The 19044-nt window shown below is 42.2% G+C and overlaps 2 protein-coding genes across 3 annotated transcripts; both read right to left on the bottom strand.

Annotated features, from left to right (window-relative positions):
• Positions 1–172: 172 nt before the first annotated feature.
• On the bottom strand, positions 173–9056 carry LOC139211053 (tetratricopeptide repeat protein 31). Of its 2 annotated transcripts, none has more exons than XM_070841300.1 (16): positions 8949–9056; positions 6080–6162; positions 5910–5990; positions 5617–5673; positions 5318–5527; positions 5041–5154; positions 4656–4701; positions 4362–4455; positions 4129–4270; positions 3920–4024; positions 3680–3773; positions 3549–3561; positions 3307–3384; positions 3011–3113; positions 2805–2926; positions 173–2670 (listed from the first exon to the last, which is right to left on the bottom strand). In XM_070841300.1, exons 1-16 carry the CDS (start codon positions 9004–9006, stop codon positions 2535–2537), a joined length of 1536 nt encoding a protein of 511 aa, XP_070697401.1. In that variant the 5' UTR covers positions 9007–9056; the 3' UTR covers positions 173–2534. The 2 variants fall into 2 exon arrangements, with proteins under 2 accessions (XP_070697401.1, XP_070697402.1); XM_070841301.1 differs by having other exon boundaries at positions 4362–4452.
• Positions 9057–9693: 637 nt separating this feature from the next.
• pyroxd2 (pyridine nucleotide-disulphide oxidoreductase domain 2) lies at positions 9694–15687 on the bottom strand. Its single transcript, XM_070840975.1, has 16 exons — positions 15554–15687; positions 15170–15189; positions 14960–15053; positions 14396–14469; positions 14141–14296; positions 13730–13883; positions 13550–13611; positions 13368–13465; positions 13134–13275; positions 12878–13012; positions 12725–12797; positions 11788–11941; positions 11203–11354; positions 10931–11037; positions 10457–10577; positions 9694–10235 (listed from the first exon to the last, which is right to left on the bottom strand). Exons 1-16 carry the CDS (start codon positions 15675–15677, stop codon positions 10165–10167), a joined length of 1737 nt encoding a protein of 578 aa, XP_070697076.1. The 5' UTR covers positions 15678–15687; the 3' UTR covers positions 9694–10164.
• Between the last annotated feature and the right edge of the window lie 3357 nt (positions 15688–19044).

Here is a 19044-nt window from a genome sequence, read left to right as displayed (position 1 = left end):
TTTCAGTGCAAACCTTTCATGTGCAACACTGTCGCCCTGTGGAAGGCAGGAAAACTACACACCACCATCAGAAAACAGATGTTTATGATATATTTTAGCAGATGAACTTCTTACTGAAGACAGTTTGTGCTTTTACTCTTAAGGAGACTCAGAAATCTGTGTTATGGGTGGTTCAAATACATTTATTAAATATAAAAGACTCTTTTACAGTGCAGTAACGATAATACAAAATATTTGGAAGATTAACTGGATTGCAGTGCTCTGGTTATTAATGTGTACATCATAATTAAAATTGCATTGTCCTGAAATAGTTTGAAACAAGATAAAAACATTAAAATCACACCAAATTGATAAAATGAAACTCTAGGGATGTCCAATGTTGAAATATCCATAAGATGACATCAAAATATGCTAAGGTAACACTCAATGCACTTTATTAGTCTGCAAAATTAGATGCACTGTGCAACAATAGTTAAGAGCACCAGTCAAATAAGAGTTTGTTAAACCAACAAGTGCAGTCTTAAGGTTTGTTGTCCAATTCCTTTTTTTTTTCCCACAAGTTTTAGCCACAAGACAGAAAGTAATACGAGAAAAGTAGAAGTGCAGCATGTGACAGTGTTTGTGCCAAATAGTTCTTCATAATGCTTGCTTCTTAAAGCCAGAAACAAACAGAAGTAGGCTTTTCTTTAATTTACCATGAAGTGAAAGGACAAAGAGAGCAGTAAAGCTGTATTCAGCTCCCAAGATATGTTGTAAAAAAAAGAAATAGAAAAAAAATGTAGGTATAAATAGGAAAATAAATACTCTCACTATGCCGTGCATAGTTTACTAGTGAACGTAGTGTGGACTTGAACCAGATGTTTCAGCTGTAATTGTTATCTAGTGGATAATACACATAAATCATGCCAATGGGTTTGAATGCTCTGCCTAGTGTTGAGACTCGTGAAAGAACACGGCTGTTTTCAGTGCAGAGCGATCAGATGTCGCTTTCTTTGGTTCACTGAAATACTGACATGGAGACCCCATTAAGGTCAAAAACACTGCTTTGCATGGACCAAAAGTTCTGTAAGTGGATCACGTTACACATGTGGCCATAATTGTAAGGCACTGCCCTGTAGTACGAAGTAGCTTATCAATGACATCGCCACGTCCGTCACAGACATCAACAACCTACAAAACACAAACGACTTCTGCCACAGGTGGAAGGTCTGCGCATGTCTGACGTAGAACTGACAATCAAGTCGGCACTTTTCTTTTGCATAGACAATAAGCACTGGGATGTTTACTATGCAAATATATCAAGGAAGCATGTTGCATATTCTAATGATGAGAGAAAAACGTACGAGGACTATTCATTTGCATTAAGCACACGGATCAGTGCTGCAACTAGTTCTCCTACAGTCTGAAAAACAGGGGGGGAAGCAGTCTGCTGAACATCACACCTGACAGTTCGTGCGATCCGATAGAACAAAACCAAAAACGATGCCACCTCTCCGGCAGTCTCAATGACAGGCACTATTGCTTTCGTAAAGGTAGTATTTATTGTTCTGATATTGTCAGGTCTTTCGGTTGACTCTTCCACACCCTACAAATATAGCCCTGAAGCACAATAAGTCCTCCATAACTTGGCATGCAATGTCTGTATTCAATCTTTCAACAAAAGGACAGCCCGGAGGTAAAAAAAAGTGAAATAAACACTTAATCCATGCATTACTGCCTACATGTTTGCATCCTCTCAAGTCTATTTACCCAAATATGATCATCTTAACTAAGGCTACATAGCACAGCATGAAGGCGCCTCTCTGGGCCTGTAGCTTATTGGCTAAAAGAAAACCCTCATGTGCATCGGGGAGGTACTGAAACGTCAAGTACATTTGTTGTTATGTCTTTGGTCTGATGGACAATGTGCTGACATTGGCACAGGAACGAGAGGGACCTGCTAAAAATCAGGTTCTTGGCCAAGTTACTGTACTTTAAAAATAGAGAGGAACACAACTTTGTGATGGCACTTCTAGAGAAGGAAGTTTCCCCAGATCATCACTGAAAAACCTTGGCCAAACCTTGAGAAATCCATACCGAGTCCTTTCATTACTGCTGTCCATGACAGAGCCATTACTCCCCCCCCCTCCCCCCCAACCCAATAGTAACCCAAGGCAGTTTCACTTCCTCGCTATGCTGTAGGCCTGAGAGGTTAGGTTGTTTCCCTTAAAGTGGGAATAGGTCACCATGTGTCAAAAAGGGCTGCAATTATGAATGTTTTAATCAAAAAAAAAAAAAAAAGGACTACACCGGCTGTTAATGTTGTACTGTTGTGGAATATTTATCAGAAAAAATAAAAACCTTTGTGGCACACGTGTGTCTATCCTTGCCTTAGAGCCTTAGTGCTGGCTCTGATCCATTGACTATTCTGGTCCATTCTGCTACAGTAAATATTTTTAACCCGGAGAACCTGGTCCAGTAAGTGCCGGCTCCTTTGGCTCCGTCTGTGCATAACCAGTTTCCTGCACACTACTAGGGCAGAGTGTAAGCCAGGTTCAAGGCTGCCAGGGCTTCCTGTCCTTGCCTTTCTGATCAGGAATGTGTTTGTAGCGACATTTGTCCCCAAAATGGCAGCCGGTGGTTCTCCAGAAGTAACACTCGTCTCCGTTCACAGGGCCACGTCGTCGAGGTCTGGGCAGACAGGAAGACGACAAGAATAGAAACAAAACACATAGAGTCGGCGTGTTAAGTTTAACAAAATAAAACTGCGGTGCTACTGTATGATTTCAGGGGCCTAGAGAGTTTCAGGCTGGAGCGCTTCTTACCCAGCAGCTGCCCCTGCCTGCTGTGTGACAGGGAGACAGGTCTTAAGTGGAATGGGAAGGACCCTCTGAGTGCGACGGTCAGGGTAGCGCACCACTAAACGTGTGTTCTCAATACAATAACCCTGTGAGAGGAAGCAGACGTGCAACTCTAAGTCCATAACAATGTTCTGTAAAAGCAGATACAGGGGAACCAAATAAATACTCACATTTAGTTTCTCCATGGCACGAGCTGCCATGTTTGCATTCTTAAAGTTGACAAAGGCACAGAATCTCTCATGCAGCACACGGATACTCTCTATCTCACCATACCTACAATGTAAAGCAAACAACTTAACAGACCAGTCAATAACTACCCCGGTTAAATATTAAAATGTCCTGTTTCTGTGTCTGTTCAAAGAGGTGTAAACACAAGTTTTGCTGAGATGCCTCTCCAGTTACCATACATTTATTCCAAGTCATAAATTAGGTTAGTATCAGATATTTTACCGGAACAGTGTCATACATTTTAAAGAGGTCCCAGAGGCGTTTCTCAGTTAGTTCAGTTGTCACATTTCCCACCCAGAGCGACGCGCAAGGGCTTCTGAAGGAAGGAGAAACACAAAGAATGTGACTGAAAGCAATAGTTCAGATACAGAATTTGATGAAACTTTTCCAAAGAACGCTAAAGGTGTGGCTACCTATAAGGAGAGAGGCTACAAACCATCTGTCCCAGAGCTTTAATTGGACAAACAAATGGCCACCTACCCTGGTTGCACAACTGATGGATCATAGCAGAGAAAACAGAGAAAATTCAGAAAAAAATGTTGTATGAATTTACCATATAGCCTACTGTATGCATTACAGGCCCTTTTAATGAAATAGTAATGTGATCTTACCCCTGGCAGCTTCAGAGCACGATGCCAAAACAGCCTGCACAGTTGAAAATTTCTCCAGCAGCAGGACGCTTTGTCCTTCTTCAAAACCAAGCTCCTTTTTAGAGAGAAAAAACAAAAAAACTTGTCATGACTGGTTTAGCTTGGCCTTTAGGAGTTCAGAGGAAGCTCTGGTTAATTTATATTTAGAGTCATCAAGCTTACAGGAAACACCTTTGTCACTTTGTTTGCAAGCGTATTTACCATTAACTGCAGCACTTTGCAGTTAAACAGGTCGATGACAGCTTCCTCACAGTCTTTGTCCAGTTTCAGCACCTGCTCCATGGCCTTCTCTGCCTCACCATACCGCTACAACACACACAAAGACCCACAAATACATTTTTGTGAGGCCATTCAGCAGATATTTCTTTGATTACAAGCTTTATCCCTTTACCACAGTAGACTACACCCACCTTCATACCCATGAGAGCACTGCCCCTGCGGAAGTGTCCCTTGGGCCAGTCCGGGGCCAGCTGAATGGAGCGTTCAGCATCTGCCAGGGCCTGGGGGTACTGCTCCAAGCAGTAATAGCAATAGGAGCGATTCCCAAAGAACCTACAGGGTGCAATTTAAAAAAGGAATTTGTTAAATGCATCTTAAATGTGTTTGTCCCTTGGTTATGAACTCATAAGCACAGATGACGCACCTGTTATCCTTTGGATCACATTTGATGGCTTCTGTAAACATACTGACAGCGTCTAGATACTGCCCCTCTTGCACCAGCTTTATCCCTTTTTCTGCTAGAAAGAAAAGATGTTTGAAAAAGAAACAAACCCTTTGAGTAAGGAGGAGGAAATTATTGATAACTCAGAAGCACTTCAGTGTGCATCACTGCGACCACTCGAGCCGCCAGGCCGCCGACTCACCAGTGAATTATTCACAATAAATAACCAATTAAAAGGCTGGTTATGCACCCTGCTGTGAAGAAATCATTCCTTACCTGTCAGTGACGCACTTTTCTTGGTCATGGTGTCAGTTCCATTTGTCTGCAACAAAAATATTATTTTTTGTTTTCAGTTCGTAGCCGCAGCTGTGCAAAAGGACTTGGTCGTCATGTCATGAACATCAACTCTACAGGAAATGCTCTCTTCAAAACTGTGTATGTACAACAACTGAGGCAATGCATTCGCTAAAGCACTAGGCTTCACTCTGCAGTTCACTCACACACACACACACCAATAACAGTTTTAAAGGCCGTCATGGTCCAGAGTCCACCTTACACAGACTTTGGAACTGCTGCCAGAATAGTGGACAGCGATGACGGGAGCTCTTGCTGTATCGATAACCATTTCATCATCATGCATCATCTGTCAGCCTTCGCTCACCTCTCTCCTGGCCTCATTCTCCTTGTTTTCTTTGGACTTGCGACTTGATCCTTTGGGTTTGATATGGCTAGCAGCATTAGCAAAGAAGGCACTGCTCACGTCCCACTCCGGCTCCTGAGGGACACAGAATGTCAGATATTGATGTTCAGTCATGTGGCGTCCAGGATTTTATATCAAACACCACACCGACTGATTCATTGACTTAAACTAGCACCAGTGGCTAATAGGAGGAACAGAGGATTCACACGTGCATAATAATCTAGTATCGTGCTGCTACCTCTTCAGCGGATCTGGCCTGGGTCTTCTGTCCTTTGATTCCTGAAGAAGCCACGACTGGAGTGGCGACACACTTGTGTGGGGCAGCTGATTTAGCTTCTTTTTCCTCCTCCTTTTGCAGACTTTGTTTCTCCTCATCAGCACCAACTTCTCCTTCTGACTCGCTCTCATCCAGTTCGGACTCTGGACCTCCATCCTCGTCTTCATCATCCTAATTTGTAAAAACATATACGCATCCAGTTATTCGCGGGTAAGGTAAAACGCAGAGTGCATCTGTAGGAGGAACAATGTGATTGTTACCTGTTCAGCACTCTCGTTTTGCTTAACCTGCTCCTGCTTCTTCCGTTTTCGACGGCGCTGAAACAGACGCAGCACTTCACACATCAGAAAAACCAAGACCAAGACATCATACGCAGCGTGATAGACTTAACCACTTAAAAGTGCATCTAGTGGGATCTTTGAAAGGCAAGGCAAACGTATTTGTAAAGCACCTTTCAGACACAAGGCGATTCAAAGTGCCTTACGGGGACACAAAACACAATCAAAACGAGGCACAGAAACATTAAAAGGTGTGTAGAGATTCGTGTGCTCACCTTCCTCTTGGCTTTGCGTCGCTCTGCCCTCCGTCTGACCTTCTCCTCCTCGCTCAAATCCTCCTCCCCATTTAATGCATCCTGAGCAAACACAGAGCTGAACATTACACATTGGACACTCTCCCTTGCCGTCCTGACAATGCCATGTCGGTGTGACACCATTTGTTTACCTGTGACAAAGTGGCATCATCACTTGGGTCAGGGGTTGCGGCACTAAAGTCCATCTGCTCCTCCTGGTGCTGGACAGGGGGGCCTGTTGGGAAATACACACCACGTCAGCTCTTTATAGCCCGATCACACCGTCTACTGCTGCCACAACTGGGGTAAATGCTTGGGAACCAGATAGTTTGTCAGTTGAAACAGCTATAATCAAGAAAATGTGTTCATTTTCTATCAGACGGTAATGTGTAGCCAGGCAACAACCCTGCACATGCTGTCAGCTATAGCGCACAGGCTAAATATACAGCACAAACATCCCCTTTGAAGAAACAGAAACTTTCATCCAAGGGCAGAATTCACTTTAACAATAACACTGATGCTTTGCAATAACGTTGCTCTGCAGAGGATGCAAACATCTGCACACACACCATGATATTGGTCAGCAGGACTGAAAAGATATTGAAATTAAATGTTCCTCCTCACTCATTCACATTCAAGTTTAACCACCACGACCTTTGATAACAGAAAGCAAAACATGAAGCTAAACGACGCTGGGCGGAGACAGGAAAGATGATGTCATGCCTTCTCATTAAAAAGCCAAGAAAGCTCAACATGAGAGAAAAATGTGCCCAGAACAGAGAACTTCTCAGAGAGATTGATTCAAGTTGTTTCTTCTTGGTCATAAGAGAGAGAGACGTTTAACTTTTCCACTGCCACAAGCCGAAATTGCAAACACACAGCTGCCTCGGGCACTGCTGTTTGAGAACACGATATCTTTTCTCAGAAACTTGGTTGAAAACTGACATAGAAAACAGCCCCTGCCCTGAATGTGTGGTGTGTGTGTGTGTGTGTGTGTGTGTGTGTGTTGGGGGGGGCATAGATCAGATCAAACCAGAACCCTGTTGCTGATTTAAGCCTGATGGCAGCAGACAAATGGCAAGACAAAAGGAAGCAAAACACAGGGCCATGCAGGAATCTATGTGGTGTCAGATTTCCATTTGTTCAGCAAAGATCTCCAGAGAAGTGACAAATTCATACTTGGTCTGTGACTCATGTTGTGACTCGCGAGGCTTTATTGCGAGGGATTGCAAATCCCCTTCTCTTCAGGGCAGTTCTGCTCGATAAGTGCAAGCTTTGTGTATTGCATACTTCGTTTCTTATGGAAAAAAACCAGAACAAGGACTTCCTCATTCTCTCTGTGTGTGTATCTTCTATAGGGTACAGGAGCTCTGGTCAATATTTTGGACAGTGTTGATAAATGCACTAAATATATGATTATAGAACACAATTAAAGTCATTGACTAAGCCCTCTGTTAAAAACCATCCATCCATAAGCACTCAAGCACTTTTTTTTTTGCATCTATCGAACTACGTCTCACAGGCTTTGGTAAAGAGTCTACCATCCTACCGCTGCAAGGAGTTAGTGCCTCCAAACATACATAGAAAATGAAAGGAATTTCAGCTGTCCATGTCTGGCTCCCTACTCAAATGTCAAGAAACAGCCACGGCTGAAGCACAGCTCCATCCCCTCAGCTGAATCAGGCTTTTTGTTAAATCCCAACTATAATGGACCGCCTTCCTAACAAATAAATGATCCAAGATCTGCGGACAAAAGCAACAAAAGAGTCTCTGTTTCTCCCCTTCAAGGAGGCTGCTTAAATTAGTGTTGAGTTGAAAGGTGAGCTCTCTCCACAGGAATGCAAAATAACAGTGCATCATCACGGACTGCTGCTTTAACCAGGAAATCGGCTTCACAGCTCTTTTTTTTTTTTTTTTTCCTCTGCGGTTCTTCCACGCAAGCGTCGCATAGAGACAGACTGCATAACGTTATCATTAGAGTGATCTCGGCTGAATCAGCTGTCGGTGGTTTGAAGTGATTTTGTGAAGTGACACAGGTGTTTACAGGCAGGACCTGTGGAGGATGGAGTTGAGTGTTTACCGTGTTAACGTGAGATAGACAAACAATCTGTGGCATGATTCATTACAAAAACCCACAAGAGAGAGGAAAAGTATTCAATCTGCGCTCAGCAATAGTAGTTTATATTTATATGTTTTTATATTTTATTCTATCCTCTTCTTTTTTTTTACTCTTTGGCATTCAGTGTGGATGGCAAAGTAAAATTTTCATTGTACAGGGAAACCTGTTTCTGCACTGTACACATGACAAATGCTTTGAATCTTAGATATGAGTCAGCCTGACCTCATTCATAAATAATTTGGAATGAGGAAATATGACATTTAAGGAAGCACATATTTCATAGATTAGGGAATCATACCATCAGTAATTCACTTCCTATGGAGGGTGTTTTGAGAAGTTTTGCATGATGATCACAGGAACAAAATGTGGGCAGAAGACATGCAAGTTAAAGCTGGAACCCCTGTGAATGAGCTGAGCATGTTCTGTGCTGCAGGGCTGTTGCCACCTATTTGAGGCATTGCTATCATACCAGCGTGCAGCAGGGAATGTGCTTTAAAACTGCACTAGCTTTGCCCCTTTAAGCGCCTTTATCTCCTGCCACACACCACACAGAAGGACTTTCAGCTCCCGCGACTGGATTCGTGGGGTTTAAAAATCCGCGAAAGTGCGTTTTAAGGGAGTTATTACAACTTCTTGGCACCGAGTGCGCAAACTTGGAAGTGGTGTAAGCAAGGGTGGAACTGGCAAAGAGGGGAACTTTCATTGTTTCACCAACTCCACGACAGAGACAACAGCGGAATTCAACCCCACACACGCACTGTTTAATAAATATACAGTTTAATAAACCACCTACGAGGTGTTACCAGCTGTCTCGCCGTCGCACGCGTTTCATTATCACTTACGGGATCGACCGAACTTGCGGTTGAGTTCAGAAAGTTTTGAAAAACTGGGACGTTTCTTACCGCTGCCGAGGCCCAACAGTCTGCATATATCCCTGGTGAATTTCATGAGCGCAACCATCCAGCATTATCGTCTCAGATATCCCACAGAAAGTCACTGAAGCTGAACTTTCGGTCAGAGGGAACACGGTGGTAACATTGGGACAATCGATGTCGAATCTGCGGGAATCTTTGGTCGTTTCGTTCACTTCCTGAGCGTCAAACGACGACGTCGGGTCCACCCTGAGCGACGTCTTAAAGGCGCAGTACACTATTATCTTTCTTTTTATTTATACACTGTTGCTCATGAAGTTGGAATAAAATGTTTTTTTGTTTTTACCTCTTCTCATGAAATGATTTTGACAATGTGAGTTATTCTTGATAAGTAAAGTGTATATCTTCTCAACTTTATTGATCAAACTCTTCCAAACATATCACAGTGAAACTTAAACCACAATTAACCTTTGCAAACTGTGTATTCAGGCTTTAACAAAATTGGGGGTAGTGAACAATTATTCCAACTTTATGGGCAACAGTGTGTTATTTATTTATTCTATTATTTATTTATTGTTCTTCAAGTCACACAGTTATTTTCAATTAAAACATAATGTGGTTGTAGTGTTTAGGGAAAGAAGGAAAAAGACTTTATACATCAATAAAGAACTATTAGACTGCTACCCTGATGTCATAAAATGTCCCCATCAGTCCCAGTGGAGTAAGCACAACACAAATCGCCAACAGTTATTATGCATAGTTTTAAAAATTGAGACACATTTTAGCTCAAATTCATTTGAATTTATTCATAAAAAGTTGTAGACTTTCCTATGGTGCATAATTTCCATCATCATCATCATTATCATCATCATATGAACAGGTTAAGGCATTTGTTGTGTTGGTAGCAGTGATTCTCTGCTGGCTTGGTTAAATTATTTCATAAGTGGTGTCACACAGTGTTGCATGGCAGTATTGCACTAGTGTTAAATATCAGGAGTCATATCCAGGTTTTCCTCATGTGGACTTTTGTCATGGACGGACTATAAAGCAAGAAAGCTGAAAAGTCTTCTCGTCTGTTTCATCGCAAGTCAGATGTATTATTAAATCAGTCATTTATCCCTTTTTTTCTTTTCAGATACCCTTACAAGCAGGATATGGTGGACAGTGGAGTGATTTATGCATGAAGTCAGTCAAATTCACACAAGTCGGACAAAACAGAGGTTAAGCATTGATGCCGTCAGAGGTTTCAGTGACGTTTCAGGTCAGCCATGACGGTGAGCGCTGCGATCCAGCCGGGAGAACCCATCACACCACCACCTAACAAAACATTGCACAATTAAAATGGAAAAGAATGAATCACTCTCCACCACCAGGCATCATCAAGTGACCTCATTTCTTTATCATCAGCTACAGGGATAAGATTTCAGCCAAAGGTCCAAAGGTTCATTTTCTCTGCTTGTACAACATGACATTATACACAACATACAGCCACATTCGCATTTCAATATCCAGCTAAGAGTTCTGCAATAAAAGCAAACCTGGATGACAGCCACTGCCACACAGATAAAGCCCTTTAATTGGTGAACGGTAGTCTGAGAGGGAGGGCAAAGGTCGTGCTAGGTAGAGCTGGTCCAATGACATTGATCCATGGAAGATATTCTGTAAAGACAATAAATGTTATATTTGGGTTCTTGACATAATTACGTTGAGAGAAAAGCATTCGGTCATTCATTCAATGGCCGCCTTGGGAAGTCCTGTGCAATAAACAGAAACGAAGACAATCGCTTTCCACAAGCTGATGTGACCTTTGATTCTGACTCGTGGGCAGCGGTGAAGCTGTCTGTAACCATTAACTGCTTATACAGCAGGTCTGTCCCTGAGCAGACAGTGAAACACTGCAGAGGACGCAAATGACTTCCTCATCCAGTGAACAGTTGATTGTGTCAAGCAAATCAGCTGCGTATGAACATTCAAATTGCTGCTCCGTTCTACAATGTCTACAGTGTATGTACCCCTCCAGTGAGACCAAAGATCCTCTCCAGGTCAGGCGGAGCCAGGATGTCCCTCCCCACCACGGACTGTTTGAACCCGGGGGCATATTGTTCCACCCAGTCAAATGCTGCAGAGAGAGACAAACACATGTTATATCACTGAAATATCAGTATTCATTTAAAGAGCATCAAACTACCACCTAAATTTCACCATTCAGCATTTATAAAAAAAGGACCAAATTATTGCCTTCATATATAACAGTTTCTAAATAATTGTTTTTATTGTCTCAAACCCGTGTCTGCGTAGGCCTCTCTGTCCTGGTCGGTCCACTCCCTGCCCTCTATGTGGTAGGGGGTGAATTGGGTGAACAGTGACACCACATGGCAGCCAGGGGGAGCCAGAGTGGGATCCAACACAGAGGGGATGGTCATCTCCAGCATGGGTCTACAGGGGGAAGTGAGAGGTGGGTGAGTTGTTGAATGTGTAGAAAAAATATCTACTACAAGGCACCTAATATTCTAGTTTTAAGACATGAGTGCAGATGTTAAGGTGCAGTTAACACAAGCGCTGTGTTTTTATCTTATCGCTAAGATTAGAGATGTCACAGTAGATACTGTGACAAGCACCTAACACTTTGTCCCGTCTTCTGTCTGCTCAGTGAGGAAAGCTTTTGACTGGCTCATAAATATGACTCTGAGCTAGGAAATTAATTGAAACCGGTTTGTCCAGAACCTATTTTTGCCCCCAGTAGTTCCTCTTGCATGCGTGCTCAGCGAACCCCGCAGGGTGATTTGGTTGCTAAATGTAAATTGCTGAGTCTAATATGAGAAAGGGTTATGTGTTAAAGTGCTCTCTCATGTAGGAGTGTGAAGAATACCTTGCTGACGGACGTCCATTCATGGCCTCTTTGTATGCAGTCTCCAGTACCTCCACACTCTCACAGTTGAGGTGAATGGAGCACTGATGGTGGGGTCCAGGTTTATCGTCTGGTGTGGGAGATGCTAGGAAGTTTGGCAGCTTGTCCACTGCCACTGTAAAAAAAAAAAACACCAACCATGTTTGCTCTACGATGATGTATCGTTTCTATTTTTGGTACAGCAATGTGTGCTTAGTTACAATTTACTAAATATTTGAATTACAATTAGGGCAACAAAGTACTTGCAATATGTTGTGCTTAACACGGCTCAACTCCTTCACCATAAACCTGCTAAAATAAATTCTGCGTAGACTATCATTAAGTCTAAGAAGCAATGCACTGTAAAGGATCAGTTGGGAGTAAAGACTTCCTGAGTAATAAAACCCCAAAGCTCAGGCTTGACTGTAATCAACAAGCAAGAGCTTCAAGTGGCAACACACAGGAAGCTGAGAAACTTCTTAGCTGTGTGTGCTTGACACAGTTTTATAATACCCCAAACTTTGAAACTTGTGTTTAGAGTAGCAAGAGCTTAGGCAGTGAGCTAATCTTATGCTGTAATAATATACAATACTCAAAGCTGATCCCTGATACAACACATCAGGTGTGTGTTGTCTTATTCCACTTCTTTGCAACTTTTAAAGTGTGCAGGTGTGCAGAGAAACGATGCGCGTGCAGAAAATAAGACAATGAGTCCTGCACTAAGCGTTCTGCTTCTTATGAGGATTAATGTGACACCGAACGTGCTCTAAGGCAGCTCTCTATCTCAGGAGTGACAGAAGCATTCTCTATTTTGACATGTCCTCACTTGTTCTCAGCAATAAAAACACAACTACCAGCTAATGAAGCTCTTGCATAAGATCATGATTTGCAATTATCATGACAGAAACTACACGTTTACCATTGATCTTGGTAACAGGAGAGGTGTAGTCTATCTGATCTACAGCTTTGATGAACTCCGGAGAAAGGGCATCCTACGAAGAAACCAGGAGGGCAGAATAAATCATATTGTCTGGTGCCACGGTTACATGTGGTGTTCATTTTTCTTTATTACCTGTGGCGTGAGGTTCTTGAAGGTAACGTATGGGGTGGCATTTGATAAAACAACTTTACTGTGGATCTCTGTGCCATCCTTTAGCACCACTCCCTTCGCAGCACCGTCTGAACCAACCAGGACCTCTCCGACATCCTGCCGAGGATACACATTGTACACGCATGAAGACCAAAATAGATATCTTAGAACACAACTTCCATTAACTCCCAAAAATAAACTGAAACAAATGAATAGAAATAATCAATAATCACATTACCTTCTCAGTGAAAATGTCTACGCCATAGGATCGAGCAGAGCTGGCAATCGCCTGAGACACGCCTCCCATCCCTCCCTCCACATAACCCCACGCTCCCTTCTCCTTCTCCAGCTCTCCCATCACATGGTGCAAGAGCACATACCTTCAAGGCAAGACCATGAGATCTGTCTTTATGAAAGCTCAGTGTTTCGATGCAATTCAGCGCAGTTAAAGGTGCCTTAAAATGTGTCTCACCCACTACCGGGATTATTTGGACTGGTCATGGCTCCTATCACAGCATCAGTAGCTAGTGTCGCTCTCAGTGGCTCTGATTCAAACCACCGATTGAGAATCTGCAGCAGAGAACGTGAACTGGTCATGATGCAGTCAAAAGAAAACAGCAACTGTCGCCAAACTTTGTGAAAGCTGTAACAAACCTTCATTATCGGCGCAGTTATAATCTCATAAAAGTCTGGAATGTTTGAGCCCAGTTTCAGACCTTTGAATGCAAAAACATAACTCATCATGACGGAGTTGTGGGAAAACACAGTGACTGTATGTGGAAGCATTTCTTAATCTGACATGTTTATTTCCCAAGCATGCATCCTTCAACGCACCACATCTGACAACGGGCATCAGGGTTTTAGCCGCAGCCAGCCGCCTCCTCGGCGATCCAGCTGTAACACCTGGAACGTCTACAGGAGCCGCATCCAGAAGAGGCTGAATAGCTCCTGCTAGCTTCTCCAGGTATGCAACAAAATCTGGAAAAGTCTGGGTACATGTTAAAGAATGAGGCAAAGTCCCTTCCCCTCTGGTAGGCCACCACGGGACTTTATTTAGTTAGACACATCTTATTTTATCCCATGTGAATTGTGCCATGACTTACAGACATGTTTGTTGATTTAAAAGATAATTTTGCAAGTCAAAAAAAGTCATAAAACTGTTTAAATATAAGACTTTGAAAAGCTTAAACTCATCTGCAGAATCCAGCCAAGCATTTACTGTGACTATCATAATTCTTAAATCACCTTAGCATCCTTCTGCGAGAACTTGCCGATCTCCATCTGGTTCATGGCCAGATCTGAGCCCAGGGTGAGAGACCTTGGAGGGGCACCGTTCACCCCCTCCTCCAACATGGGGGTATAAGCATGGGGATCCCTCATATATACCTTCAGTCCATGTTTCTGAGGACATATGCATGAAAAATAAGAGCAGTAAATGAGATCAGTCACTTGAAACCTTCTCAAAATGAGCTGAAGTTAGATATTTTACAACTTTGCTACCTTGAGCTCCAAGTCAGCAGATATGTGGGGTCTTAATAAACTGAGCAAATAGGAACACCTGGAGAAGTGGAAACCTGCACACAAGAGTATTTTTACTGTGACAAGGACAAAATGCACATTCCTCTTATGTATGACAACACGTATTAACACGCCTTATGAAGCTGTAAACCTTTAAAAGTTGTGTATAACCTCTGCTGACAGCATTATTTCAACATTCATTCACTCCCTTATCACACATTTGCTTGTACTCAGCAAAAATTAAACCTTTTCCAACGCTAAATAGTTGGTTTACCCAAATTAAAGAAAAAGATATTTCTTCACTTAACACTAGTGGCATCAAGTCATGCAGATAATTTGGGATTTTTTTTTTTTGTGTTACAGTGTCTCTGTCACTCTAATAATCCACATAATAGGCGCCAGTAGTTTTAAATAGAGTGACAATATCTGTACATTGAGATAATACCACCAAGAATCATGTTTTTCGTTTGTTTTGCTTCTTTGGAGTCAGAGCGACCCTTGACCGGAGCTGAACCAGGATCATATTCTACCCAGAAGCTTCCCTACCAGGAAAGATTTCCTCTGTAACGGCTGCACCCCCCAGCACATGTCTGCGCTCCAGCACTGCTGTCTTCAGGCCTCCCTTCTGAAGATAGGCAGCCTACACACACACACACACACACACACACACACACACACACACACACTTTACCTTTACCCTGTTGCTGAACATTATGAAATGCAGCCTACTATAGGGAACCAAATGCATGAACTCACTGCCACCAGTCCATTGTGTCCTGCAATGAAATACAAAACATGTCAGACAGTTCTCCTAAATATGGAAATTACTTTTCCAGTTTCATTATGGAAGTTTTTTTTATATATATTTATTTTTTTTGGGGGGGGGGCTCTTTGTCCAAACTGCTCTTCAGTATTTATTTTTTTTACAATCAAGCTCGAAGGTGAAACTGTGATTTAACTAAACATTTCCTGCACAGCGAGAAACAGAGACAACTCAACTTTCTCTCAGAGCACACGGCAGATTTGTTGTAATCACTTCTGCACACTTTGCTCAAACTTTGCCTTCATCAAAATCAGACAGTGAGGCGCGGGTCGTTACCCTGAAGCTGCTGCACTCTTCCTGCAGCCCACAGATCTCACCTCCACCGATGACCACTGCGTCATACTGGGATCTCAAGGCGGCGCGACTGCATCTGGATCTAGTCCCTGTGCCCAGGACAGTCACAGCCCTCCGTCCCCGTTCAGTCCACATTCCTGCAGCCATTTCAGGAGTTTGGTGCGGGATCCCACCTCAGTCCCTCCCCCTTTTTCTCTCTACAGCCGCGTGTGACTTAACAGAGGTCCGCGTGTCATCAACCAGCTGTCCACCTGGTGGCGCAGTTGCTCCATTTAATCCAACTCCACAGCCTGGTGTCACAGCTGCGTCATTAACAGGGCGGTCAGTCAAAACCCACTCATCCTTTTCACATGTATTGGCAACAGTTTAAGAGACCAGTTTGTGAATAAATACCTATATGACTTTATTTATTTCCATTTCCTTCCCTCTCCAGATTTTGAAAAAGTCTAAATATTTCAATAAAAAAAAGTCCTAATACAGCTGTGTGACTAAAGGTTTTGGGTGTGAGAAACATTTGTCTCACAAACGCATGCGTGTACACAATAAATGTGTAATAATAATAATGAAAAAGCGCAGCTCAAGACATCCTCGCTCAGCTTGTCTGGGGTTGTGCTCGAGTCGTCTCATAATAAGGGCCCGCCTTAAGAGTTTAAAGATGAGCTCTTAACAACAGAATGGTTTCTTAGTGCTGCTGTTGAAGATGTCACATTGGCCTAGTGCTTCACTCACCGTGCACTAATAAGATAAGAGGCCATAGATCATCTGCGAGCCCAAGCAGCAGTCCAGGGACTAGACAGAGCCAGAGAGGGAGATTGGCTATTGGGATCCGAGGAAGAAGCGGTGTTAAAAACAACCAAACACAGCAGAACATAACCAAGTTATCTTCCCATCTTGTCCATATAATGTGGATTTTTGACTTTGTTTTGCTTAGACAGTGTAAAATAATTCCTGAGGCTTGTATAGATTGTGCACTCTCTTGGCAGAGAGAATGAAATGAGGTGTGATGATGATCTAGAGTTTCCTGCTAGACCTAACATGCCTCTCCCTTGGTGTATTAGAGTAGCATTACTTTCAGGGAAGAGAAATTATCCTGATATGCTGTCTGCTTGGTTTTCTTTTAAGGAACGTCTGCGGACGGCAGCCAATCAAGCATAACTAGATCAGAAGCAGGAGATTTTGTTCTTGTAAGCAGAAATTAACACTTCATTCCCCTTTGTCGGCAGAAATTCAACACTACAGCCCTTGAAGGCTCTCCCAGGCAATAAAGGACCAAATTCAATTATGCTATAACAGTGCCGCACCAAAACACAATTACATCATTTTCTGAAAAGCTCCTTTTCTCCAGGCAGAGAGCTCTGCTGCTGGAGATTTTAGGCCTGGAGACATTTATCTGACAGCTCTGAGCAGTCATAATTATGAAATGTACCATCGTCAGTATCAATATCAAGATCAGATTATAAAAGGTGTTACAGGGCTGAAACAAACATTTGTGATTTCCTCATTATAACTTGCAACATTTACTGTAGAGTTAGTTTTTACCCATGAAGGCTAAAGTTACTACAGTGTTGGTAAAGTTTTGTTTAACTCAAAAACAGAATTATCTTCAAAGTAGAAAGTATAGAAATATAATAGAAACACTGTTTAATATCTTCTGAATAAAAAGTTTAGTGACAAGAGGTGTGCTTGTGTTAGGGTAGTGGCCATGTGTAATATCTGGGTGGAAGGATTAATGAATGCCTGCATGAACAAATGAAACAATTCGTCTATCAATCAATCTTTTGCTTGATCGACACAATATATGATTTTAGATTCAGTATCTTTGGACTCCTGCACAAACAAAACAAATTAAAAGATTCATGCTTTTTCTGACGCTGACAAATTATGATGTGCATTCTTAAAATATTATCTTCATAGATTTTATAGACTAAACTCTTTAAACTGTAACTGACAAATCAATCAACAATATAACCAATACATGTAACTCTTAAATCATGTAACGTTAGTTATGATTTTAAAATTCTGGTTAAAAATAAACATTTTAATAAACACAATAAACTTTTACCAAGTTAAGCAGAACTACACAACTTTAAAAAAAAAATGTTACCTTACAGTAAATAAACTAGATTGTTCAGTTTTTGGAAAAGATATTAACCTTATTCTGAACAAATTAGTACTTTATATTAGTAAATACTGCACATTTGAAGTTTTTTAGTGCCAAAATAAGAAAATAACTATCTGAAATACTCACTGATAAACACAGTGAGAGAGAGTTGATGTGAAAATCAGTGGGCTGAATCACAGGTGGAGATTTACATAAACTATTATCACAGCTGCTGTTATGCAGCTGCTTGCATGACTTTATTTTTTCCCTCCTGCAGCTGCACATGATAATGAATTAACGATGAAACAGTGGAATAAACAACTGATGAAGTTTCTTTTTTTCTCCATTATGTCAAATACAAATATACACTACTCACAAAAAGTTAGGGATATTCAGCTTTCAGGTGAAATTTCAGGATGAACCTAAAATGCCTTCTAACCTTTCCAGGTGAACTTAATGTGACCTTCTCTAAACCTTTGAATGCACATGTCCAACTGTTCAGTGTCTCAGTACTTTCTGCACCAGTTGCTGTTCTCTAACAAGAAGCTTAACAGCAACATTCACAACAGGTTTGATCCATGAATCCACCAATACATTTCCTGCTTCAGTCAGAATTGGTATTTAAACAGTCCTCCTCATCCTGCTGTTCACATTCTGACATCATGAGACCAAGACGACACCTAACAGTTGATCAGCAGCACCTCAACACTTGAGGCTTCAAACAGGAAGTCCTCAGACGGAGGTGTTCACTGAGCTTAGAGGGTCACAGAGGGTCATCAGGAGGTTGGAACAGTGATACAGAGACTGGAAGAGTCACAGAAAGGAGAGGAGTGGACGTCCTTTGGCCACATCCCAATTTATTGAGACACTGAAAATGTTTTGTTGTGGTATACCTACCACTGTTGGTAGATTTTCTTCAAATAAATTGTTTAAAATGAAGAAATGACCATTGCATGCTTCTACTTAAATGCCCTACTTTCATGATATAATATCACTGTAGCATTCACTTTTTACATTTTCCATATATTTCACCTGAAAGTCGAACATCCCTAACTTTTTGTGAGTAGTGTCAGTGAAAGAGATAAAGATACGCTGCGTTCACAGACACTGCAAGTGAGGTTAGAAAAGCTGCACCAATGCAAAACTCAAGTGTTAACACATTAAACTGAACACACATTGTATAGAAGTGTGCCATATGTGTATTTTAAGCCCTTTCAAAGTGACCTACAGTGACCTGGGTGTCTTTTATGGCTTTTACAGACGCCACATGAGAGGGTTGGACGATGCGGTCATGAGTGGCAGGTCCATCATCCAATAGCGCGTGAAGGACTTGGCTCCAGCCGCCAATCAGGGGTCGTTTCCTCATCGCGGCCTGTGGTGGAGCTCGGTGCGTGTTTGTCCGCCCGGGCCTCC

Source organism: Pempheris klunzingeri, chromosome 12 (assembly GCF_042242105.1).
Source record: "Pempheris klunzingeri isolate RE-2024b chromosome 12, fPemKlu1.hap1, whole genome shotgun sequence".
NCBI classification, from domain to species: Eukaryota; Metazoa; Chordata; class Actinopteri; order Acropomatiformes; family Pempheridae; genus Pempheris; species Pempheris klunzingeri.
The sequence above is the reverse complement of the archived record's forward strand: the minus strand, read 5'-3'. Positions and strand labels throughout refer to the sequence as shown.

Coding starts and splice junctions, on each gene's coding strand:
- pyroxd2 (XM_070840975.1), bottom strand. CDS start 15,677: ATGGCTGCAGGAATGTGGACTGAACGGGGACGGAGGGCTGTGACTGTC. Junction 13,884..14,140: donor TCTCGCAGAAGGATGCTAAG/GTGATTTAAGAA, acceptor ACATGTACCCAG/ACTTTTCCAGATTTTGTTGC. Junction 13,276..13,367: donor CCAAATAATCCCGGTAGTGG/GTGAGACACATT, acceptor CTTGCCTTGAAG/GTATGTGCTCTTGCACCATG.
- LOC139211053 (XM_070841300.1), bottom strand. CDS start 9,006: ATGGTTGCGCTCATGAAATTCACCAGGGATATATGCAGACTGTTGGGC. Junction 5,528..5,616: donor AAAACGAGAGTGCTGAACAG/GTAACAATCACA, acceptor TTTACAAATTAG/GATGATGAAGACGAGGATGG. Junction 2,671..2,804: donor CAGGCAGGGGCAGCTGCTGG/GTAAGAAGCGCT, acceptor CTGTCTGCCCAG/ACCTCGACGACGTGGCCCTG.